This window comes from Oncorhynchus gorbuscha, linkage group LG19, assembly GCF_021184085.1.
Source record: "Oncorhynchus gorbuscha isolate QuinsamMale2020 ecotype Even-year linkage group LG19, OgorEven_v1.0, whole genome shotgun sequence".
In the NCBI taxonomy this organism is placed as follows: Eukaryota; Metazoa; Chordata; class Actinopteri; order Salmoniformes; family Salmonidae; genus Oncorhynchus; species Oncorhynchus gorbuscha.
In genome coordinates this window covers 77,439,727-77,467,057 of record NC_060191.1, presented here as the reverse complement: position 1 = coordinate 77,467,057, position 27,331 = coordinate 77,439,727, and the positions used below count along the sequence as shown (strand labels likewise).

General features: G+C 44.6%; 1 protein-coding gene across 2 annotated transcripts in view; it reads right to left on the bottom strand.

Moving 5' to 3' along the window:
* Positions 1-27,331, bottom strand: part of cdon (cell adhesion associated, oncogene regulated) — a 173,595-nt gene that overhangs the window by 85,224 nt on the left and 61,040 nt on the right. For both annotated transcript variants that reach the window (XM_046315001.1, XM_046315000.1), the window contains exons 2-7: positions 13,505-13,699; positions 9,091-9,384; positions 7,982-8,128; positions 7,627-7,770; positions 6,273-6,575; positions 5,839-6,108 (exon numbers count right to left, since the gene is read on the bottom strand). In XM_046315001.1, the coding sequence (XP_046170957.1) occupies positions 5,839-6,108; positions 6,273-6,575; positions 7,627-7,770; positions 7,982-8,128; positions 9,091-9,384; positions 13,505-13,568 (1,222 nt within the window). In that variant the 5' untranslated portion in view covers positions 13,569-13,699. The remainder of the gene's footprint in view (positions 1-5,838; positions 6,109-6,272; positions 6,576-7,626; positions 7,771-7,981; positions 8,129-9,090; positions 9,385-13,504; positions 13,700-27,331) is intronic.

Here is a 27,331-nt window from a genome sequence, read left to right as displayed (position 1 = left end):
ACCACACTATCTCTCAGCTCAGACCACTACCACACTATCTCTCAGCTCAGACCACTACCACACTATCTCTCAGCTCAGACCACTATCCTCTGCTCAGACCACTACCACACTATCTCTCTGCTCTAGTCCCAGCTCAGACCACTACCACACTATCTCTCAGCTCAGACCACTACCACACTATCTCTCAGCTCAGACCACTACCACACTATCTCTCTGCTCAGACCACTACCACACTATCTCTCAGCTCAGACCACTACCACACTATCTCTCTCAGACCACTACCACACTATCTCTCAGACCACTACCACACTATCTCTCTGCTCAGACCACTACCACACTATCTCTCTGCTCAGACCACTACCACACTATCTCTCTGCTCAGACCACTACCACACTATCTCTCTGCTCAGACCACTACCACACTATCTCTCTGCTCAGACCACTACCACACTATCTCTCAGCTCAGACCACTACCACACTATCTCTCAGCTCAGACCACTACCACACTATCTCTCTGCTCTGGTCCCAGCTCAGACCACTACCACACTATCTCTCAGCTCAGACCACTACCACACTATCTCTCAGCTCAGACCACTACCACACTATCTCTCAGCTCAGACCACTACCACACTATCTCTCTGCTCAGACCACTACCACACTATCTCTCTGCTCAGACCACTACCACACTATCTCTCTGCTCAGACCACTACCACACTATCTCTCTGCTCAGACCACTATCACACTATCTCTCTGCTCAGACCACTACCACACTATCTCTCTGCTCAGACCACTACCACACTATCTCTCAGCTCAGACCACTACCACACTATCTCTCTGCTCAGACCACTACCACACTATCTCTCTGCTCAGACCACTACCACACTATCTCTCTGCTCAGACCACTACCACACTATCTCTCTGCTCAGACCACTACCACACTATCTCTCTGCTCTGGTCCCAGCTCAGACCACTACCACACTATCTCTCTGCTCAGACCACTACCACACTATCTCTCTGCTCAGACCACTACCACACTATCTCTCTGCTCAGACCACTACCACACTATCTCTCTGCTCTGGTCCCAGCTCAGACCACTACCACACTATCTCTCTGCTCTGGTCCCAGCTCAGACCACTACCACACTATCTCTCTGCTCAGACCACTACCACACTATCTCTCTGCTCTGGTCCCAGCTCAGACCACTACCACACTATCTCTCTGCTCAGACCACTACCACACTATCTCTCTGCTCAGACCACTACCACACTATCTCTCAGCTCAGACCACTACCACACTATCTCTCAGCTCTAGTCTCAGCTCAGACCACTACCACACTATCTCTCTGCTCAGACCACTACCACACTATCTCTCTGCTCAGACCACTACCACACTATCTCTCTGCTCTCCACACTATCTCTCCAGCTCAGACCACTACCACACTATCTCTCAGCTCAGACCACTACCACACTATCTCTCAGCTCAGACCACTACCACACTATCTCTCTGCTCAGACCACTACCACACTATCTCTCAGCTCAGACCACTACCACACTATCTCTCTGCTCAGACCACTACCACACTATCTCTCTGCTCAGACCACTACCACACTATCTCTCTGCTCAGACCACTACCACACTATCTCTCAGCTCTAGTCCCAGCTCAGACCACTACCACACTATCTCTCAGCTCTGGTCTCAGCTCAGACCACTACCACACTATCTCTCAGCTCTGGTCTCAGCTCAGACCACTACCACACTATCTCTCAGCTCTGGTCTCAGCTCAGACCACTACCACACTATCTCTCTGCTCAGACCACTACCACACTATCTCTCAGCTCAGACCACTACCACACTATCTCTCAGCTCAGACCACTACCACACTATCTCTCAGCTCAGACCACTACCACACTATCTCTCAGCTCAGACCACTACCACACTATCTCTCAGCTCAGACCACTACCACACTATCTCTCAGCTCAGACCACTACCACACTATCTCTCAGCTCAGACCACTACCACACTATCTCTCAGCTCAGACCACTACCACACTATCTCTCAGCTCAGACCACTACCACACTATCTCTCAGCTCAGACCACTACCACACTATCTCTCTGCTCAGACCACTACCACACTATCTCTCTGCTCAGACCACTACCACACTATCTCTCTGCTCAGACCACTACCACACTATCTCTCTGCTCAGACCACTACCACACTATCTCTCAGCTCAGACCACTACCACACTATCTCTCTGCTCAGACCACTACCACACTATCTCTCAGCTCTGGTCTCAGCTCAGACCACTACCACACTATCTCTCAGCTCAGACCACTACCACACTATCTCTCAGCTCTAGTCCCAGCTCAGACCACTACCACACTATCTCTCAGCTCAGACCACTACCACACTATCTCTCAGCTCAGACCACTACCACACTATCTCTCTGCTCAGACCACTACCACACTATCTCTCAGCTCAGACCACTACCACACTATCTCTCAGCTCAGACCACTACCACACTATCTCTCTGCTCAGACCACTACCACACTATCTCTCAGCTCAGACCACAACCACACTATCTCTCAGCTCTAGTCCCAGCTCAGACCACTACCACACTATCTCTCTGCTCTGACCACTACCACACTATCTCTCTGCTCAGACCACTACCACACTATCTCTCTGCTCTGGTCTGGTCCCAGCTCAGACCACTACCACACTATCTCTCAGCTCTGGTCTCAGCTCAGACCACTATCACACTATCTCTCAGCTCTGGTCTCAGCTCAGACCACTACCACACTATCTCTCTGCTCTGGTCTGGTCTCAGACCACTACCACACTATCTCTCTGCTCTGGTCTGGTCTCAGACCACTACCACACTATCTCTCAGCTCTGGTCTGGTCTCAGACCACTACCACACTATCTCTCTGCTCTAGTCTCAGCTCAGACCACTATCACACTATCTCTCTGCTCAGACCACTACCACACTATCTCTCTGCTCAGACCACTACCACACTATCTCTCTGCTCAGACCACTATCACACTATCTCTCTGCTCAGACCACTACCACACTATCTCTCAGCTCAGACCACTACCACACTATCTCTCTGCTCAGACCACTATCACACTATCTCTCAGCTCAGACCACTACCACACTATCTCTCAGCTCTGGTCTCAGCTCAGACCACTACCACACTATCTCTCTGCTCTGGTCTGGTCTCAGCTCAGACCACTACCACACTATCTCTCAGCTCAGACCACTACCACACTATCTCTCAGCTCAGACCACTACCACACTATCTCTCAGCTCTGGTCCCAGCTCAGACCACTACCACACTATCTCTCTGCTCTGGTCTGGTCTAGGTATACAGAAGATAGCCATATTTGGTAAAAAACCAAGTCCGTTTTATGGCATGGACAGCTGAAATAAGCAAAGAGAAACAACAGTCCATCATTACTTTAAGACATGAAGGTCAATCAACCTGGAAAATGTCATGAACTTTCAATGTTTCTTCAAGTTCAGTTGCAAGAACCATCAAGCACTATGATGAAACTGGCTCTCATGAGGACCGCCACAGGAAATGAAGACCCAGAGTTCTCTCTGCTGCAGAGGATAAGTTCATGAGAGTTACCAGCCTCAGATTGCTGCCCAAATAAATGCTTCACAGAGTACAAGCAAAATACACATCAACATCAACTGTTCAGAGGAGACTGCATGAATCAGGCCTTCATGTTTGAATTGCTGCAAAGAAACCAATAATAAGAAGAGTCTTGGTTGGGCCAAAAAACATGAGTGGAAATCTGTCCCTTGGTCTGATGTTTTTGGTTCCAACCGCCGTGTCTTTGTGAGACGCAGAGTAGGTGAGCAGATGATCTCCACATGTGTGGTTCCCACCGTGAAGCATGGAGGAGGAGGTGTGATGGTGTGGGGGTGCTTTGCTGATGATACTGTCTGGGATTTATTTATAATAATAAATCATATTTATCTATTTATATCTATTTATTTAGAATTCAAGGCACACTTAACCAGCATGGCTACCACAGCATTCTGCAGCGATACGCCATCCCATCTGATTTGGGCATAGTGGGAATATAATTTATTTTTCAACAGGACAATGACACAAAACACACCTCCTGGTTGTGTAAGGGCTATTTGACCAAGAAGGAGAGTGATGGAGTGCTGCATCAGATGACCTGGCCTCCGCAATCAACTGACTTCAACCCAAATTAGATGGTTTGACATGAGTCTGACTGCAGAGTAAAGGAAAAGCAGCCAACAAGTGCTCAGCATATGTGGGAACTCCTTCATGACTGTTGGAAAAGCATTCCAGATGAAGCAGGTTGAGAGAATGCCAAGAGTGTGCAAAGCTGTCATCAAGGCAAAGGGTGGCTACTTTGAAGAATCTCAAATATAAAATATATTTTGATTTGTTTAACACTTTTTTGGTTACTACATGATTCCATATGTGTTATTTCATAGTTTTAATGTCTTCACTATTTTTGTACAATGTAGAAAATAGAAAAAATGAAGAAAAACCCTTGAATGAGAAGGTGTGTCCAAACTTGCGACTGGTACTGTACTTCCACTTCATTTTCAACTCGTACCGGGGGACCTTCAGACGATACTTGTGAGGCCTGTGGGCGTCCTAGAGAAGAACCCGAGTCTCTCACCTTTCCACAAAGGGGTCATATCAGCGTGTAGCCCAGACTGTCTGGACTCTATAGTCAGAAGTTGGCGGATCGGCTGTAACCGACTTCAGACGAGGAAGTGATCCACAGGCAGATGAGGAAGTGATCCACAGGCAGATGAGGAAGTGATCCACAGGCAGATGAGGAAGTGATCCACAGGCAGACGAGGAAGTGATCCACAGGCAGACGAGGAAGTGATCCACAGGCAGACGAGGAAGTGATCCACAGGCAGACGAGGAAGTGATCCACAGGCAGATGAGGAAGTGATCCACAGGCAGATGAGGAAGTGATCCACAGGCAGATGAGGAAGTGATCCACAGGCAGATGTGGTGGATGGAGACGCATCCAATTAAATAGCAGATATCTGTCTAGTTTAAATGTACTGATTTTTCTGGGGATTTTTGTTATATGCTAATTAGATTTGGAGATCGACTCTAGGGGGTAAACCTAACCCTAACCTTAACCCAAACCTTAACCCTAAACCTTAAGCCTAAAATAGCCTTTTTTCTTGTGGGGACTGGCTAAATGATTTTTTTTTTAAATTTTACCTTTATTTAACCAGGCAAGTCAGTTAAGAACACATTCTTATTTTCAATGACGGCCTGGGAACGGTGGGTTAACTGCCTGTTCAGGGGCAGAACGACAGATTTGTACCTTGTCAGCTCGGGGGTTTGAACTTGCAACCTTCCGGTTGCTAGTCCAACGCTCTAACCACTAGGCTACGCTGCCGCCCCATTTTACTATCCTTGTGAGGACTTCTGATCCCCATAAGGATAATAAAACCAAACACACACACACACACACACACACACACACACACACACACACACACACACACACACACACACACACACACACACACACACACACACACACACACACACACACACACACACACACACACACACACACACACACGCTCAGAGCCATCCAAGGCTACTCTTTCCATTCCTCTGTCCCTCAGTTTATCCCTGGTGGCCAGCATAAAGGTAGCTCTGACGTAAAGACAGGAGGCGAGAGATGTGGGGAAGATGGAGAGGGGCTAAGGGAGAGCTACTACTTCAACCTGCTCCCTGAACCAGCAGGGAAAACAGCCCATTTTCTCATACAATCACTTCCTGATACCCCACTACTTTAGGAGAGCACACTGTACCTGATTGGAGGGTGAGCCTGCCAGCTGACTGGGCTGAGCCAATCACGTTGTCCACCAGGCACTGGTACACACCGACGTCCTGTGATGTCACCCCTTTGATGCAGAGGGAGGAGCCTGAAATTTGGAGGCGGGGCGAGGGGGCGATGGGGGCAGAGTTGAAGAGCCAGGTGACATTGGGGGTGGGGTTTCCCTTGGCAACGCAGGTGAAGCGAGCGGCGTCGCCAGGTGAGACAGTCTGGTCAGACAGACTCCTCAGGACAGATGCCTCCTCTGGGGAAGAGAGGGGAGGAAGTCAGGACTCTCAACTAGTTAGATAAAAATCTACCATTAGAGTAATTCATCTAACCTTTCTTTAACCAGGAAGTCCCATTGAGGTCAGAAGATCTGTTTCCCATGAGACACCTGACTACAGAAGTGGCCTGTTAGTAACTCACCGAGCACATTCACAGTATAGTTGACGCTGAGTAGGTTCCTCCCTGTCTCCGTGGTAACAGAACACAGGTAGTTCCCTCCATCACTCCTCTTCAGGTTCAGTAGGACCAGGTTGTTGTGTCTCCTGCTGTTCCCTGCTGGCACGGCTGGTAGTGTCACCTCCTGTCCATTCTTCAGCCACTGGGCAGCGGGCGACGGACTGCCCGACACCACACACTCCAACACCAGCATGCTGGAATGTTCCACTGATAGAGTAGTAGGGGTGATGGGGTATACTATCCTCCGTGGGGAGGGGTCGTCAGAGGCTGAGGAGAAAGAGGAAGTGTTGTAAAAACTAGGCATAAAGTGGTGAAAGCCTTGTTATTACACTGTTACCTTCTCTTAGCTACATACAGTATCACAATAACGTTCAGCCTGTATTAAATGTAGAGACAATCAAGTAGAGATAATGAAGTATTGATAATGAAGTAGAGATAATGAAGTAGAAATAATGAAGTAGAGATAATGAAGTATTGATAATGAAGTAGAGATAATGAAGTAGAAATAACGAAGTAGAGATAATGAAGTATTGATAATGAAGTAGAGATAATGAAGTAGAAATAATGAAGTAGAGGTAATGAAGTATTGATAATGAAGTAGAAATAATAAAGCAGAGATAATGAAGTAGATATAATGACGTAGAGACATAAACTAGAGGTAATAAAGTATTGATAATGAAGTAGAGATAATGAAGTAGAGATAATGAGGTATAGATAATGAAGCGGGGATAATGAAGCAGGGATATTGCTGTAGAGATAATGAAGTAGAAATAATAAAGCAGAGATAACGAAGTAGAGAGAATGACGCGGGGATAATGAAGCAGGGATATTGCCGTAGAGATAATGAAGTAGAGATAATGAAGTAGATATATTGACGTAGAGACATGAACTAGAGGTAATAAAGTAGAGGTAATGAAGTATTGATAATGAAGTAGAGATAATGAAGTAGAGATAATGAAGTATTGATAATGAAGTGGAGATAACGAAGTAGGGATATTGGCGTAGAGATATTGAAGTAGAGACAACGAAGTAGAGGTAATTAAGTATTGATAATGAAGTAGAGATATTTAAGTAGAGATAATGAAGTAGAGATCATTAAGTAGAGATAATGAAGTAGAGATCATTAAGTAGAGATAATGAAGTAGAGATAATGAAGTAGAGATAATGAAGTAGAGATCATTAAGTAGAGATAATGAAGTAGAGATAATGAAGTAGAGATAATGAAGTAGCGATTATGAACTAATAAAAAAAATAACAAGTAAGTGTTCCATTGAGAGAAGAGTCAGAAGGGTGGTAGTTAAAATACCACGTGACTTACGTTTGACAGTCAGCTTGGTACCTTGAGCCTCTACTCTGGTCTCCATGGTTACAGGGTTGTACGCGCCACACTTATACATGCCCCCATGTTGGGGGGAAACAGAGAGGATCTGAAGGTTACCAGATGGGAGGACTATATAGTCATCTGAAAACAGAGAGACAATCACAATCCCTATTACGTCCTCAACATGGGCTTTTAGTGACGGAGCCTCTGTACTCATACAGAATGTGACAGCGTGGCTGAAGACACTCTCTTATACTGTTGGATTCTACTTTATTGACTTTTAATCTTACAGTTTACTTGGTTTGGTATGTCATTGAGAACACAACAATGTGTTGGTTTCAGAGGTAGCTACCTATGGATTTCTCTAGCCACTCCCCTCGGACCCGTAACCGAGGCAGAGCAGGGGGTTTGCTGGGGGGCAGAGGGCACTCGATCACAACACTGCTACCCTCGTGGACCACCAACGTACGACGACGCATCTCACCATACTCTCCTATATCTAGAGAGGAGAGAGAGAGAGGAGAGAGAGAGAGGAGAGAGAGAGAGAGAGAGAGAGAGAGAGAGAGAGGAGAGAGAGAGAGAGAGAGAGAGGAGAGAGAGAGAGAGAGAGAGAGAGAGAGAGAGAGAGAGAGAGAGAGAGAGAGAGGAGAGAGGGGAGAGGAGAGAGAGAGAGGAGAGAGAGAGAGGAGAGAGGAGAGAGGAGAGAGAGAGAGGAGAGAGGAGAGAGAGAGGTCTTCAGTCACCTCTACAAAAGACTGAGAAGTGTGTAAGTGTGTTAGTGTGTGATAGGGTGTATTAGTGTGTAGTGTTAGTGTGTAAGTGTGTTATTGTGTTAGTGTGTGTTAGGGTGTCAGTGTGTTAGTGTGTAGTGTGTAGTGTTAGTCAAACACACACTCATACACACACTGATTCACACATACACACACACACACACACACAAAGTCATACACACACACAATCACACAGTGTAGTGGCCAGTGCAGCTTCCCCACACAGGAAGGACCCGAGCTCATTGAGGAAGTGGCTGAAGAGGCGTCTGGACGGACGCCCAACTAGAAATCCTACTGCTTCCTTCCCCTGCCTCTGTCTGTGTGTATGTGTGTGTGTGTGTATGTGTGTGTGTGTGTGTGTGTGTGTGTGTGTGTGTGTGTGTGTGTGTGTGTGTGTGTGTGTGTGTGTGTGTGTGTGTGTGTGTGTGTGTGTGTGTGTGTGTGTGTGTGTGTGTGTGTGTGTGTGTGTGTGTGTGTGTGTGTGTGTGTGTGTGTGTGTGTGTGTGTGTGTTTTTAGAGGAAGCAGGGTCTTGGCTTGCTCCTGAGTGTTAGAGAATGAAGTTTCGTCCTTCCGAATCCAACTGATACTTCCTGTTTCTCTATTCCCCGAGGAACCTGCTAGTGTACTGTCCTCCAGTCTGACCATATAGGAATGATACCTCTCTCTGTGTCTGTGTCTGTGTGGCAATACCTGCGATAGCTACGCGTGCGTGTCGGCTGACGATGGCCCCTGCGTCTGACTGAGCCACACACTGGTATAGTCCCTGGTGGATGTGTTGAAGGGAGGACAGGACCAGGGAGCCCCTGTTCTGGCTCAACTCTACCCCGGGCAGGGTGACAGGGTCCAAGAGCTGGCCCCTAAAGCGCCAGGACAGGGAGAGGCTGGCAGAGTTGGGTCGTACCGAGCAGCGCAGGTGGACTGTACTACCCTGACTCAGTATTACTGACATGGGCTCAGCACGGAACGACAGAGACGGAGACGCAACTGGTGGAGGCAGAGAGAGAGAGAGAGAGAGAGAGAGAGAGAGAGAGAGACAGACACAGAGACACAGAGAGAGAGAGAAAGACAAAACAATGAGGTTAACATCCATTTATTTCCAAATCATCCACTAATTTGATGACACAAACTAGGACCAATATATTATAGATACTAGGGTAAAATATTGAGGGAGATCCAGATTACAGATACTAGTGTAAAGTAAGGAGGCAGATCCAGATTACAGATACTAGTGTAAAGTAAGGAGGCAGATCCAGATTACAGATACTAGTGTAAAGTAAGGAGGCAGATCCAGATTACAGATACTAGTGTAAAGTAAGGAGGCAGATCCAGATTACAGATACTAGTGTAAAGTAAGGAGTCAGATCCAGATTACAGATACTAGTGTAAAGTAAGGAGGCAGATCCAGATTACAGATACTAGTGTAAAGTATAGAGGCAGATCCAGATTACAGATACTAGTGTAAAGTATAGAGGCAGATCCAGATTACAGATACTAGTGTAAAGTAAGGAGGCAGATCCAGATTACAATCTCTCTTGAAAAGATAGATGTCTCTTCTGGAGGCAGTGTGGGAGACATCTACACCACACCCCCCTGTGTGGTACAGTGTAAAAACAACGGGTCTCCCACACCACATTTCCTTGTAAGAATTACCTTAATATCAGTAGACACAGCATGTTTGCTCTGTTAGCCAAATAAAATAAATAAAAATAAAGGTTTTAATAAATCCACGTGAGTGAATCACTGCCTTAACACTATGTGTAATATGGTTTAGACGAGAAGCTCCTGGTTTAGAATCTCCCGGTTTATAATCTCCCGGTTTATAATCTCCGCTTCCGTTTTAGAAGCTCCCGGTTTAGAAGCTCCTGTGTATTTTGAATTGCTATCCTTATTTTGTTATTATTTTGTAATTGCTATCCTTATTTTATTTTGTCTACATACTATTTTTACGGGATGCTAGTGGCTGCACACATAAAGCCACATGGCTCTAGCTTTGTCCACTGGGGGTACAGGTGCTACCAACTTTCAGTTGATGGCATAAGCTAGCACATGGATTTGGTCACACCCGTTTTATCTTTCAGTAAATTCTGTTTTCACAGGTTTTATTTATTTAATCCGATTTCCAAGTTTTCCTTTTTTTTCCTTCAGGTTTTCATTCTCAAAATCACACGTTTTATATAAAAAAAACTACATACATTGGATGTTGTAAGTCCACAACAATACTTAAACCACATCAGGAGACCGCTTTTGAGAAATAAAAAAGATACGACATTTGGAGGGTGTAATTGACCTTTAATTCAATGGCCAGAGACCGTTGTGTCTGGCTATTGGTGTTTTTGTACTGTACCATGTACACTGTAGGGTGTACATACGATTGATACGAATCATCATGATATCATTCTGCCAGGTAGGCCTACTTCACAATCAACATTGGGAAGGTTTTTGGGGAAATACTATAGAATTGTACATCCAAACAGTGCATGACGACTGAAATGCAGATCGCAAAGATTCGACCGAAACCAAACAAACATTAATGTCACACTGCAAAGCAAAAGGGTCGCAAACGCGAGTTTTGAACCATGAGAAGGAATGAGGCATTTTCCACAATACCTCCAAGGCTAGAAGAGTGGCCACAAAACCTCCAAGGCTAGAAGAAGGGCCACAATACCTCCTAGGCTAGGGTAAACAGAATAATGGCCACAATACCTCCTAGGCTAGGGTAAACAGAAGAATGGCCACAAAACCTCCAAGGCTAGGGTAAACAGAAGAGTGGTCGCAATACCTCCTAGGCTAGGGTAAACAGAAGAATGGCCACAATACCTCCAAGGCTAGGGTAAACAGAAGAGTTGCCACAATACCTCCTAGGCTAGGGTAAACAGAAGAGTGGCCACAATACCTCCTAGGCTAGGGTAAACAGAAGAGTGGCCACAATACCTCCTAGGCTAGGGTAAACAGAAGAGTGGCCACAATACCTCCAAGGCTAGGGTAAACAGAAGAGTTGCCACAATACCTCCAAGGCTAGGTTAAACAGAAGAGTGGCCACAATACCTCCAATGCTAGAAGAGTGGCCACAAAACCTCCAAGGCTAGGGTAAACAGAAGAGTGGCCACAATACCTCCAAGGCTAGGGTAAACAGAAGAATGGCCACAATACCTCCAAGGCTAGGGTAAACAGAAGAGTGGCCACAATACCTCCAAGGCTAGGGTAAACAGAAGAATGGCCACAATACCTCCAAGGCTAGGGTAAACAGAAGAGTGGCCACAATACCTCCAAGGCTAGGGTAAACAGAAGAGTGGCCACAATACCTCCTAGGCTAGAAGAGTGGCCACAATACCTCCAAGGCTAGGGTAAACAGAAGAAAGGCCGCAATACCTCCTAGGCTAGAAGAGTGGCCACAATACCTCCAAGGCTAGGGTAAACAGAAGAGTTGCAAATCTGATGTTGAAGATATAGATCTCACTATACATATGTTAGCTACCTAGCTAAATACAGTGCCTTGCAGAAGTATTCACCGCCTTACAACCTGTAATTTAAAAATATATGGATTTAATGTAATTGACATACACAAAATAGTCAAAATAATTACATAATCACATAATTAGTTAAATAAAGTCCACCTGTGTGCAATCTAAGTGTCACATGATCTGACACATGATCTCAGTAAATATACACCTGTTCTGAATGGCCACAGAGTCTGCAACCACCCTAAGCAAGGGGTACCACCAAGCAAGCGGCACAATGAAGACCAAGGAGCTCTCCAAACAGGTCAGGGACAAAGTTGTGGAGAAGTACACATCAGGGTTGGGTTATAAAATAATATCTGAAACTTTGAACATCCCACGGAGCACCATTAAATCCATTATTAAAAAATGGAAAGAATATGGCATCACAACAAACCTGCCAAGAGAGAGCTGCCCACCAAACATCATGGACCAGGCAAGGAGGTCATTAATCAGAGAGGCAACAAAGAGCCCAAAGATAACCCTGAAGGAGCTGCAAAGCTCCACAGCGGAGATTGGAGTATCTGTCCATAGGACCACTTTAAGCCGTACACTCCACAGAGCTGGGCTTTACGGAAGAGTGGCCAGAAACAAATAAGCGAACACTTTTGGTGTTCTACAAAAGGCATGTGGGAGACTCCCCAAACATATGGAAGAAGGTACTCTGGTTAGATGAGACTAAAATTGAGCTGTTTGGCCATCAAGGAAAATTATATGTCTGGCACAAACCCAACACCTCTCATCACCCTGAGAATAACATCCCCACAGTGAAGCATGGTGGTGGAAGCATCATGCTGTGGGGATGTTTTTCATTGGCAGGTACTTGGAAACTGGTCAGAATTGAAGAAATGATGGATGGTGCTAAATACGGGGAAATTCTTGAGGGAAACTGCTCCAGTCTTCCAGAGATTTGAGACTGGGACAGAGGTTCACCTTCCAGCAGGACAATGACCCTAAGCATACTGCTAAAGCAACACTCGTGGTTTAAGAGGAAACATGTAAATGTCTTGGAATGGCCTAGTCAAAGCCCAGACCTCAATCCAATTGAGAATCTGGTATGACTTAAAGATTGTTGTACACCAGCGGAACCCATCTAACTTGAAGCAGCTGGAGCAGTTTTGCCTTGAAGAATGGACAAAAATCCCAGTGGCTAGATGTGCCAAGCTTATAGAGACATACCCCAAGAGACTTGCAGCTGTAATTGCTGCAAAAGGTGGCTCTACAAACATAGACTTTGAGGGCGTGAATAGTTATGCACACTCAAGTTTTCAGTTTTTTTTGTCTTGTTTATTTCACAATAAAAAATATTTTGCATCTTCAAAGTGGTAGGCATGTTGTGTAAATCAAATGATACATACCCCCCCCCCCCCAAAAAATAATCTAGTTTAATTCCAGGTTGTAAGGCAACAAAATATGAAAAATGCCAAAGGGGTGAGGGGGGGGGGTAAATACTTTCGCAAGATACTATACTACTGTATATACACCCCAATAGAGCACTCATTCCTTAATCAATACACTTTTGATAATTTCTTAAAGTACAAAACACTTTAAAAGCAGAGGAATAAAGCCTTGACTTAATGAAGGTTGACTGTATTATCAGTACTTACCACAGAGTAGGAGCGCTTGGCTGAGACAAAGCACAGTGCAGAGAACCCTCAGACCACCAGCCATAGTGACCACTCAGCCCTGCTGATCGCCTGCCACCCAGCACCCAGCACCCACACCGAAACACACACACACACAACAACAACACACACACACCTGACACACACACCTGACACACACACCTGACGTCTGATCACCTGCAACACACAGAGATAGCAGAACAACATTAGAACAGGAACACAGCATTATACAGCCGATATGCATGAGGTCATTCTCTCTAGGTACAGACATCACCACATATCTCTCCCTCTCTCTCTAGGTACAGACATCACCACATATCTCTCTCTCTCTAGGTACAGACATCACCACATATCTCTCTCTCTCTAGGTACAGACATCACCACATATCTCTCTCTAGGTACAGACATCACCACATATCTCTCTCTCTCTCTCTCTCTAGGTACAGACATCACCACATATCTCTCTCTCTCTCTCTCTCTAGGTACAGACATCACCACATATCTCTCTCTCTCTAGGTACAGACATCAGCACATATCTCTCTCTCTAGGTACAGACATCACCACATATCTCTCTCTAGGTACAGACATCACCACATATCTCTCTCTCTCTCTAGGTACAGACATCACCACATATCTCTCTCTCTAGGTACAGACATCACCACATATCTCTCTCTCTCTCTAGGTACAGACATCACCACATATCTCTCTCTCTCTCTCTAGGTACAGACATCACCACATATCTCCCTCTCTCTCTCTAGGTACAGACATCACCACATATCTCTCTCTCTCTCTAGGTACAGACATCACCACATATCTCTCTCTCTAGGTACAGACATCACCACATATCTCTCTCTCTCTAGGTACAGACATCACCACATATCTCTCTCTCTCTCTCTCTAGGTACAGACATCACCACATATCTCTCTCTCTCTCTCTAGGTACAGACATCACCACATATCTCTCTCTCTAGGTACAGACATCACCACATATCTCTCTCTCTCTAGGTACAGACATCACCACATATCTCTCTCTCTCTTAGGTACAGACATCACCACATATCTCTCTCTCTCTCTCTAGGTACAGACATCACCACATATCTCTCTCTCTCTCTCTAGGTACAGACATCACCACATATCTCTCTCTCTAGGTACAGACATCACCACATATCTCTCTCTCTCTCTCTCTCTCTCTAGGTACAGACATCACCACATATCCCTCTCTCTCTCTAGGTACAGACATCACCACATATCTCTCTCTCTCTCTAGGTACAGACATCACCACATATCTCTCTCTCTCTCTCTAGGTACAGACATCACCACATATCTCTCTCTCTCTCTCTAGGTACAGACATCACCACATATCCCTCTCTCTCTAGGTACAGACATCACCACATATCTCTCTCTCTAGGTACAGACATCCCCACATATCTCTCTCTCTCTCTAGGTACAGACATCACCACATATCTCTCTCTCTCTCTCTAGGTACAGACATCACCACATATCTCTCTCTCTAGGTACAGACATCACCACATATCTCTCTCTCTCTCTAGGTACAGACATCACCACATATCTCTCTCTCTCTCTAGGTACAGACATCACCACATATCTCTCTCTCTCTCTAGGTACAGACATCACCACATATCCCTCTCTCTCTCTCTCTAGGTACAGACATCACCACATATCTCTCTCTCTCTAGGTACAGACATCACCACATATCTCTCTCTCTCTAGGTACAGACATCACCACAGGTACAGACATCACCACATATCTCTCTCTCTCTCTAGGTACAGACATCACCACATATCTCTCTCTCTCTAGGTACAGACATCACCACATCTCTCTCTCTCTCTAGGTACAGACATCACCACATATCTCTCTCTCTAGGTACAGACATCACCACATATCTCTCTCTCTCTAGGTACAGACATCACCACATATCTCTCTCTCTCTCTAGGTACAGACATCACCACATCTCTCTCTCTCTCTCTAGGTACAGACATCACCACATATCTCTCTCTAGGTACAGACATCACCACATCTCTCTCTCTCTCTCTAGGTACAGACATCACCACATATCTCTCTCTCTCTCTCTCTAGGTACAGACATCACCACATATCTCTCTCTCTCTAGGTACAGACATCACCACATATCTCTCTCTAGGTACAGACATCACCACATATCTCTCTCTCTCTCTCTCTAGGTACAGACATCACCACATATCTCTCTCTCTCTCTAGGTACAGACATCACCACATATCTCTCTCTCTCTAGGTACAGACATCACCACATATCTCTCTCTCTCTCTCTCTAGGTACAGACATCACCACATATCTCTCTCTCTCAGACATCACCATAGGTACAGACATCACCACACAGACATCATATCTCTCTCTCTCTCTAGGTACAGACATCACCACATATCTCTCTCTCTCTAGGTACAGACATCACCACATATCTCTCTCTCTCTCTAGGTACAGACATCACCACATATCTCTCTCTCTCTAGGTACAGACATCACCACATATCTCTCTCTCTCTAGGTACAGACATCACCACATATCTCTCTCTAGGTACAGACATCACCACATATCCTCTCTCTCTCTCTAGGTACAGACATCACCACATATCTCTCTCTCTACAGACATCACCACAGGTACAGACATCACCACATCTCTCTCTCTCTAGGTACAGACATCACCACATATCCCTCTCTCTCTCTCTAGGTACAGACATCACCACATATCTCTCTCTCTCTCTAGGTACAGACATCACCACATATCTCTCTCTCTAGGTACAGACATCACCACATATCTCTCTCTCTCTCTCTAGGTACAGACATCACCACATATCTCTCTCTCTCTCTCTAGGTACAGACATCACCACATCATCTCACCATATCTCTCTCTCTCTAGGTACAGACATCACCACATATCTCTCAGACATCACCACATATCTCTCTCTAGGTACAGACATCACCACATATCTCTCTCTCTACAGACATCACCACATACAGACATCACCACATATCTCTCTCTCAGACATCACCACATATCTCTCTCTCTAGGTACAGACATCACCACATATCTCTCTCTAGGTACAGACATCTCTCTAGGTACAGACATCACCACATATCTCTCTCTCTCACCACATATCTCTCTCTCTAGGTACAGACATCACCACATATCTCTCTCTAGGTACAGACATCACCACATATCTCTCTCTCTAGGTACAGACATCACCACATATCTCTCACTCTCTCTCTAGGTACAGACATCACCACATATCTCTCTCTCTAGGTACAGACATCACCACATATCTCTCTCTCTCTAGGTACAGACATCACCACATATCCCTCTCTCTCTAGGTACAGACATCACCACATATCTCTCTCTCTCTAGGTACAGACATCACCACATATCTCTCTCTCTCTCTAGGTACAGACATCACCACATATCTCTCTCTAGGTACAGACATCACCACATATCTCTCTCTAGGTACAGACATCACCACATATCTCTCTCTAGGTACAGACATCACCACATATCTCTCTCTCTCTAGGTACAGACATCACCACATATCTCTCTCTCTCTCTAGGTACAGACATCACCACATATCTCTCTCTCTCTCTAGGTACAGACATCACCACATATCTCTCTCTCTAGGTACAGACATCACCACATATCTCTCTCTCTCTAGGTACAGACATCACCACATATCTCTCTCTCTCTCTAGGTACAGACATCACCACATATCTCTCTCTCTCTAGGTACAGACATCACCACATATCTCTCTCTCTAGGTACAGACATCACCACATATCTCTCTCTCTCTAGGTACAGACATCACCACATATCTCTCTCTCTCTCTAGGTACAGACATCACCACATATCTCTCTCTAGGTACAGACATCACCACATATCTCTCTCTAGGTACAGACATCACCACATATCTCTCTCAGACATCACCACATCTCTCTCTAGGTACAGACATCACCACATATCTCTCTCTCTCTCTCTCTCTAGGTACAGACATCACCACATATCTCTCTCTAGGTACAGACATCACCACATATCTCTCTCTAGGTACAGACATCACCACATATCTCTCTCTCTCTCTAGGTACAGACATCACCACATATCTCTCTCTCTCTCTAGGTACAGACATCACCACATATCTCTCACCACATCTCTCTAGGTACAGACATCACCACATATCTCTCTCTCACCACATCTCTCTCTAGGTACAGACATCACCACATATCTCTCTCTCTCTCTAGGTACAGACATCACCACATATCAGACATCACCACATCTCTCTCTAGGTACAGACATCACCACATATCTCTCTCTCTCTAGGTACAGACATCACCACATATCTCTCTCTCTCTCTAGGTACAGACATCACCACATATCTCTCTCTCTCACCACATAGGTACAGACATCACCACATATCTCTCTCTCTCTCTAGGTACAGACATCACCACATATCTCTCTCTCTCTAGGTACAGACATCACCACATATCTCTCTCTCTCTAGGTACAGACATCACCACATCTCTCTCTCTCTCTCTCTAGGTACAGACATCACCACATATCTCTCTCTCTCTAGGTACAGACATCACCACATATCTCTCTCTCTCTCTCTCTAGGTACAGACATCACCACATATCTCTCTCTAGGTACAGACATCACCACATATCTCTCTCTCTCTAGGTACAGACATCACCACATATCTCTCTCTCTCTCTAGGTACAGACATCACCACATATCTCTCTCTCTAGGTACAGACATCACCACATATCTCTCTCTCTCTAGGTACAGACATCACCACATATCTCTCTCTCTCTCTAGGTACAGACATCACCACATATCTCTCTCTCTCTAGGTACAGACATCACCACATATCTCTCTCTCTCTAGGTACAGACATCACCACATATCTCTCTCTCTCTCTAGGTACAGACATCACCACATATCTCTCTCTCTCTAGGTACAGACATCACCACATATCTCTCTCTCTCTAGGTACAGACATCACCACATATCTCTCTCTCTCTCTAGGTACAGACATCACCACATATCTCTCTCTCTCTAGGTACAGACATCACCACATATCTCTCTCTCTCTCTAGGTACAGACATCACCACATATCTCTCTCTCTCTCTCTAGGTACAGACATCACCACATATCTCTCTCTCTCTCTCTCTCTAGGTACAGACATCACCACATATCTCTCTCTCTCTCTAGGTACAGACATCACCACATATCTCTCTCTCTCTCTAGGTACAGACATCACCACATATCCCTCTCTCTCTCTCTAGGTACAGACATCACCACATATCTCTCTCTCTCTAGGTACAGACATCACCACAGGTACAGACATCACCACATATCTCTCTCTCTAGGTACAGACATCACCACATATCTCTCTCTCTCTCTAGGTACAGACATCACCACATATCTCTCTCTCTCTCTAGGTACAGACATCACCACATATCTCTCTCTCTCTAGGTACAGACATCACCACATATCTCTCTCTCTCTCTCTCTAGGTACAGACATCACCACATATCTCTCTCTCTCTCTAGGTACAGACATCACCACATCTCTCTCTCTCTCTAGGTACAGACATCACCACATATCTCTCTCTCTCTCTAGGTACAGACATCACCACATATCTCTCTCTCTCTCTAGGTACAGACATCACCACATATCTCTCTCTCTCTCTAGGTACAGACATCACCACATATCTCTCTCTCTCTCTCTCTAGGTACAGACATCACCACATATCTCTCTCTCTCTCTAGGTACAGACATCACCACATATCTCTCTCTCTAGGTACAGACATCACCACATATCTCTCTCTCTCTCTAGGTACAGACATCACCACATATCTCTCTCTCTCTCTAGGTACAGACATCACCACATATCTCTCTCTCTCTCAGGTACAGACATCACCACATATCTCTCTCTCTCTCTAGGTACAGACATCACCTCTCTCTCTAGGTACAGACATCACCACATATCTCTCTCTCTAGGTACAGACATCACCACATATCTCTCTCTCTCTCTCTCTAGGTACAGACATCACCACATATCTCTCTCTCTCTCTAGGTACAGACATCACCACATATCTCTCTCTCTAGGTACAGACATCACCACATATCTCTCTCTCTCTAGGTACAGACATCACCACATATCTCTCTCTCTCTCTCTAGGTACAGACATCACCACATATCTCTCTCTCTCTCTCTCTAGGTACAGACATCACCACATATCTCTCTCTAGGTACAGACATCACCACATATCTCTCTCTCTCTCTAGGTACAGACATCACCACATATCTCTCTCTCTCTCTAGGTACAGACATCACCACATATCTCTCTCTCTCTCTAGGTACAGACATCACCACATATCCCTCTCTCTCTCTCTCTCTCTCTCTCTAGGTACAGACATCACCACATATCTCTCTCTCTCTCTCTAGGTACAGACATCACCACATATCTCTCTCTCTCTAGGTACAGACATCACCACATATCTCTCTCTCTCTCTCTAGGTACAGACATCACCACATATCTCTCTCTCTCTCTCTAGGTACAGACATCACCACATATCTATCAGACATCACCTCTCTCTCTCTCTCTAGGTACAGACATCACCACATACCTCTCTCTCTCTCTCTAGGTACTCACTCTCTCTCTCTAGGTACAGACATCACCACATATCTCTCTCTCTCTAGGTACAGACATCACCACATATCTCTCTCTCTCTCTCTAGGTACAGACATCACCACATATCTCTCTCTCTCTCTAGGTACAGACATCACCACATATCTCTCTCTCTCTAGGTACAGACATCACCACATATCTCTCTCTCTCTCTAGGTACAGACATCACCACATATCTCTCTCTCTCTCTAGGTACAGACATCACCACATATCTCTCTCTCTCTAGGTACAGACATCACCACATATCTCTCTCTCTCTCTAGGTACAGACATCACCACATATCTCTCTCTCTCTCTAGGTACAGACATCACCACATATCTCTCTCTCTCTCTAGGTACAGACATCACCACATATCTCTCTCTCTAGGTACAGACATCACCACATATCTCTCTCTCTAGGTACAGACATCACCACATATCTCTCTCTCTCTCTAGGTACAGACATCACCACATATCTCTCTCTAGGTACAGACATCACCACATATCTCTCTCTCTCTCTCTAGGTACAGACATCACCACATATCTCTCTCTCTCTAGGTACAGACATCACCACATATCTCTCTCTCTCTCTAGGTACAGACATCACCACATATCTCTCTCTCTCTAGGTACAGACATCACCACATATCTCTCTCTCTCTCTAGGTACAGACATCACCACATATCTCTCTCTCTCTCTAGGTACAGACATCACCACATATCTCTCTCTCTCTCTCTAGGTACAGACATCACCACATATCTCTCTCTCTCTCTAGGTACAGACATCACCACATATCTCTCTCTAGGTACAGACATCACCACATATCTCTCTCTCTCTAGGTACAGACATCACCACATATCTCTCTCTCTCTCTCTCACCACATCTCTCTCTCTCTAGGTACAGACATCACCACATATCTCTCTCTCTCTCTAGGTACAGACATCACCACATATCTCTCTCTAGGTACAGACATCACCACATATCTCTCTCTCTCTAGGTACAGACATCACCACATATCTCTCTCTCTCTCTCTCTCTAGGTACAGACATCACCACATATCCCTCTCTCTCTCTAGGTACAGACATCACCACATATCTCTCTCTCTAGGTACAGACATCACCACATATCTCTCTCTCTCTCTATCTCTCTCTCTCTAGGTACAGACATCACCACATATCTCTCTCTCTCTCTAGGTACAGACATCACCACATATCTCTCTCTCTCTAGGTACAGACATCACCACATATCTCTCTCTCTCTCTAGGTACAGACATCACCACATATCTCTCTCTCTCTCTAGGTACAGACATCACCACATATCTCTCTCTCTAGGTACAGACATCACCACATATCTCTCTCTCTCTGTCTCTCTCTAGGTACAGACATCACCACATATCTCTCTCTCTAGGTACAGACATCACCACATATCCCTCTCTCTCTCTCTCTAGGTACAGACATCACCACATATCTCTCTCTCTCTCTAGGTACAGACATCACCACATATCTCTCTCTCTCTCTAGGTACAGACATCACCACATATCTCTCTCTCTATCTCTCTCTCTAGGTACAGACATCACCACATATCTCTCTCTCTCTCTAGGTACAGACATCACCACATATCTCTCTCTCTCTCTAGGTACAGACATCACCACATATCTCTCTCAGACATCACCACATCTCTCTCTAGGTACAGACATCACCACATATCTCTCTCTCTAGGTACAGACATCACCACATATCCCTCTCTCTCTCTAGGTACAGACATCACCACATATCTCTCTCTCTCTCTAGGTCTCTCTCTCTCTCTAGGTACAGACATCACCACATATCTCTCTCTCTCTAGGTACAGACATCACCACATATCTCTCTCTCTCTCTAGGTACAGACATCACCACATATCTCTCTCTCTCTCTAGGTACAGACATCACCACATATCCCTCTCTCTCTCTAGGTACAGACATCACCACATATCTCTCTCTCTCTCTAGGTACAGACATCACCACATATCTCTCTCTCTCTCTAGGTACAGACATCACCACATATCTCTCTCTCTAGGTACAGACATCACCACATATCCCTCTCTCTCTCTAGGTACAGACATCACCACATATCTCTCTCTCTCTCTCTCTAGGTACAGACATCACCACATATCTCTCTCTCTCTCTAGGTACAGACATCACCACATATCTCTCTCTCTCTCTCTCTAGGTACAGACATCACCACATATCCCTCTCTCTCTCTCTCTCTAGGTACAGACATCACCACATCTCTCTCTCTCTCTAGGTACAGACATCACCACATATCCTCTCTCTCTCTCTCTCTCTATCTCTCTCTAGGTACAGACATCACCACATATCTCTCTCTCTCTAGGTACAGACATCACCACATATCTCTCTCTCTCTAGGTACAGACATCACCACATCTCTCTCTCTCTAGGTACAGACATCACCACATATCTCTCTCTCTCTAGGTACAGACATCACCACATATCTCTCTCTCTCTCTAGGTACAGACATCACCACATATCTCTCTCTCTCTCTAGGTACAGACATCACCACATATCTCTCTCTCTCTAGGTACAGACATCACCACATATCTCTCTCTCTCTCTAGGTACAGACATCACCACATATCCCTCTCTCTAGGTACAGACATCACCACATATCTCTCTCTCAGACATCACCACATATCTCTCTCTAGGTACAGACATCACCACATATCCCTCTCTCTCTCTCTCTCTCTAGGTACAGACATCACCACATATCTCTCTCTCTAGGTACAGACATCACCACATATCTCTCTCTCTCTAGGTACAGACATCACCACATATCCCTCTCTCTCTCTCTAGGTACAGACATCACCACATATCTCTCTCTCTCTCTCTAGGTACAGACATCACCACATATCTCTCTCTCTCTCTAGGTACAGACATCACCACATATCTCTCTCTAGGTACAGACATCACCACATATCTCTCTCTAGGTACAGACATCACCACATATCCCTCTCTCTCTCTCTCTCTAGGTACAGACATCACCACATATCTCTCTCTCTCTCTCTAGGTACAGACATCACCACATATCCCTCTCTCTCTCTCTCTCTCTCTCTAGGTACAGACATCACCACATATCCCTCTCTCTCTCTAGGTACAGACATCACCACATATCCCTCTCTCTCTCTCTAGGTACAGACATCACCACATATCTCTCTCTCTCTCTAGGTACAGACATCACCACATATCCCTCTCTCTCTCTAGGTACAGACATCACCACATATCCCTCTCTCTCTCTCTCTAGGTACAGACATCACCACATATCTCTCTCTCTCTAGGTACAGACATCACCACATATCCCTCTCTCTCTCTCTCTCTAGGTACAGACATCACCACATATCTCTCTCTCTCTCTAGGTACAGACATCACCACATATCTCTCTCTCTCTCTCTCTAGGTACAGACATCACCACATATCTCTCTCTCTCTCTAGGTACAGACATCACCACATATCTCTCTCTCTCTAGGTACAGACATCACCACATATCTCTCTCTCAGACATCACCACATATCTCTCTCTCTCTAGGTACAGACATCACCACATATCTCTCTCTCTAGGTACAGACATCACCACATATCTCTCTCTCTCTAGGTACAGACATCACCACATATCTCTCTCTCTCTAGGTACAGACATCACCACATATCTCTCTCTCTCTCTAGGTACAGACATCACCACATATCTCTCTCTCTAGGTACAGACATCACCACATATCTCTCTCTCTCTCTCTCTCAGACATCTAGGTACAGACATCACCACATATCTCTCTCTCTCTAGGTCACCACATATCTCTCTCTCTCTAGGTACAGACATCACCACATATCTCTCTCTCTCTAGGTACAGACATCACCACATATCTCTCTCTCTCTCTAGGTACAGACATCACCACATATCTCTCTCTCTCTCTAGGTACAGACATCACCACATATCTCTCTCTCTCTCTAGGTACAGACATCACCACATATCTCTCTCTCTCTAGGTACAGACATCACCACATATCTCTCTCTCTCTCTCTCTCTCTAGGTACAGACAAGATGAGATAATGCAGAAATAGAGACATGTAACCAGCCAAACAGTCTCAAACGATTTATACTTTATATATAGGGAACAGGCCTCAGTTTGAACCAGTCAGTAACACTACTAGTGAAATACCTTCCCCCTCTGGCTGTCCCATCTCATCTCAGCTCCTTGCCCGGCCCAGTGGAAACAAAACTCTATTAAGCCCTGTGATTAATCCCAAACACCATTCCTCCTGATCGTCATGACATATTCTCTTTACACACCCCTTGATCTCACACACCCCTGGCCTCTTACCCCAACCCTCCCCCCGAACGAACGAGTACTGAAGATATTTTCCTCTCTGCTCTCAATATCTCTAGTCACACAGGACTAACCCCTCTAAGACTGACTGTAGATTGAAGACATACACACTCACACTCCCAGGTTCACTGTTGCCTGAAGCTGTGGTCCAGACACACAGACAAATCTACCCAAAATGTATTAAATAATAAATAACAAATTACTTTTAGACAATTTCCTGGGTAAAACGTTCCACTGTAACAGTGAAGGTGTAAACTTGGCAGTAGAAAACCTAAACAGTATATTTGACCTCTCAGCTTCCTTATCAAATCTAAAAATGTCCAGCAGAGAACCAAAGAAAATGAAAAACAACGACAAAATGGTTTGATGAAGAATCCAAAAACTAAGAAACAAACTGAGAATCCTGTCCAACCAAAAACACAGAGACCCAGAAAACCTGAGTCTACGCCTTCACTATGGTGAATCACTAAACCAATACAGAAATACACTACGGAAAACCTGAGCCTACGCCTTCACTATGGTGAATCACTAAACCAATACAGAAATACACTACGGAAAACCTGAGCCTACGCCTTCACTATGGTGAATCACTAAACCAATACAGAAATACACTACGGAAAACCTGAGCCTACGCCTTCACTATGGTGAATCACTAAACCAATACAGAAATACACTACGGAAAAAGAAGGAACAGCATGTCAGAATTCAGCTCAACGTAATTGAAGAATCCATAGACTCCAGCCAATACTGAGAAAGTTGGAAAACACTAAACAAACAACACCACGAAGTATTATCTATCCAAAATGGAGATGTACTGTATGTACTGTATGTACTGTATGTACTGTATGGGTAAACCACTTCTCCAATCTTTTTGGCTCTATAACAAAGAATAAAGAGCTAAAACATATACACGATCAAATACAAATCTTAGAATCTTCTATTAAAGACCAGAACCCACTGGATTCTCCAATTACATTGAATGAACTACAGGACAAAATAAAAACCCTCCAACCCAAAAAGGCCTGTGGTGTTGATGGTATCCTTAATGAAATGATCAAATATACAGACAACAAATTCCAATTGGCTATACTAAAACTCTTTAACATCATCCTTAGCTCTGGCATCTTCCCTAATATTTGGAACCAAGGACTGATCACCCCAACCCACAAAAGTGGAGACAAATTTAACCCCAATAACTACCGTAGAATATGCGTCAACAGTAACCTTGGGAAAATCCTCTGTATTATCATTAACAGCAGACTCGTACATTTCCTCAATGAAAACAATGTACTGAGCAAATGTCAAATTGGCTTTTTACCAAATTACCGTACGACAGACCACGTATTCACCCTGCACACCCTAATTGACAACCAAACAAACCAAAACAAAGGTAAAGTCTTCTAATGCTTTGTTGATTTCAAAAAAGCCTTCGACTCAATTTGGCATGAGGGTCTGCTATACAAACTGATGGAAAGTGGTGTTGGGGGTAAAACATACGACATTATAAAATCCATGTACACAAACAACAAGTGTGCAATTCAAATTGGCAAAAAAATGCACAAATGTCTTCCCACAGGACCGTGGTGAGACAGGGATGCAGCTTAAGCCCCACCCTCTTCAACATATATTATCATTAACAGCAGACTAGTGTATTTCAGATTCTGTCAGACCTGAACCCGGACAGTAAATCTCAGTAAGACCAAAATAATGGTGTTCCAAAAAAGGTCCAGTCGCCAGGACCACAAATACAAATTCCATCTAGACACTGTTGCCCTAAAGCACACAAAAAACTATACATACCTTGGCCTAAACGTCAGCACCAGAGGTAACTTCCACAACGCTGTGAACGATCTGAGAGACAAGGCAAGAAGGGCCTTCTATGCCATCAAAAGGAACATAAAATTTGACAAACCAATTAGGATCTGGCTAAAAATACTTGAATCAGTCGTAGAGCCCATTGCCCTGATGATTGTGGGGTCTGATTGTGAGGTCTGGGGTCCGCTCACCAACCAAGAATTCACAAAATGGAACAAACACCAAATTGAGACTCTACATGCAGAATTCTGCAAACATATCCTCTGTGAACAAAGTAAAACACAGAATAATGCATGCAGACCAGAATTAGGCCGATACCCACTAATTTTCAAATCCAGAAAAGAGACATTAAATTCTACAACGACCTAAAATGAACCGATTCCCAAACCTCCCATAACAAAGCCATCATCTCCCTCTCCTCAGAACTAATGATATAGAGCAGTAGATGTTCTAGGACAGTACTAATTATATAGAACAGTAGATGTTCTAGAACAGTACAGTACAGTACTAATGATATAGAATGGTAGATATTCTAGAACATAACTAATGATAGAGAACAGTAGATGTTCTAGAACAGTACAGTACAGTACTAATGATATAGAACGGTAGATGTTCTAGAACATAAATAATGATAGAGAACAGTAGATGTTCTAGAACAGTACAGTACAGTACTAATGATATAGAATGGTAGATGTTCTAGAACATATCTAATGATAGAGAACAGTAGATGTTCTAGAACAGTACAGTACAGTACTAATGATATAGAATGGTAGATGTTCTAGAACAGAACTAATGATATAGAACGGTAGATGTTCTAGAACGGAACTAATGTTATAGAACGGTAGATGTTCTAGAACAGAACTAATGTTATAGAACAGTATATGTTCTAGAACAGTACAGTACAGTACTAATGATAAAGAACGGTAGATGT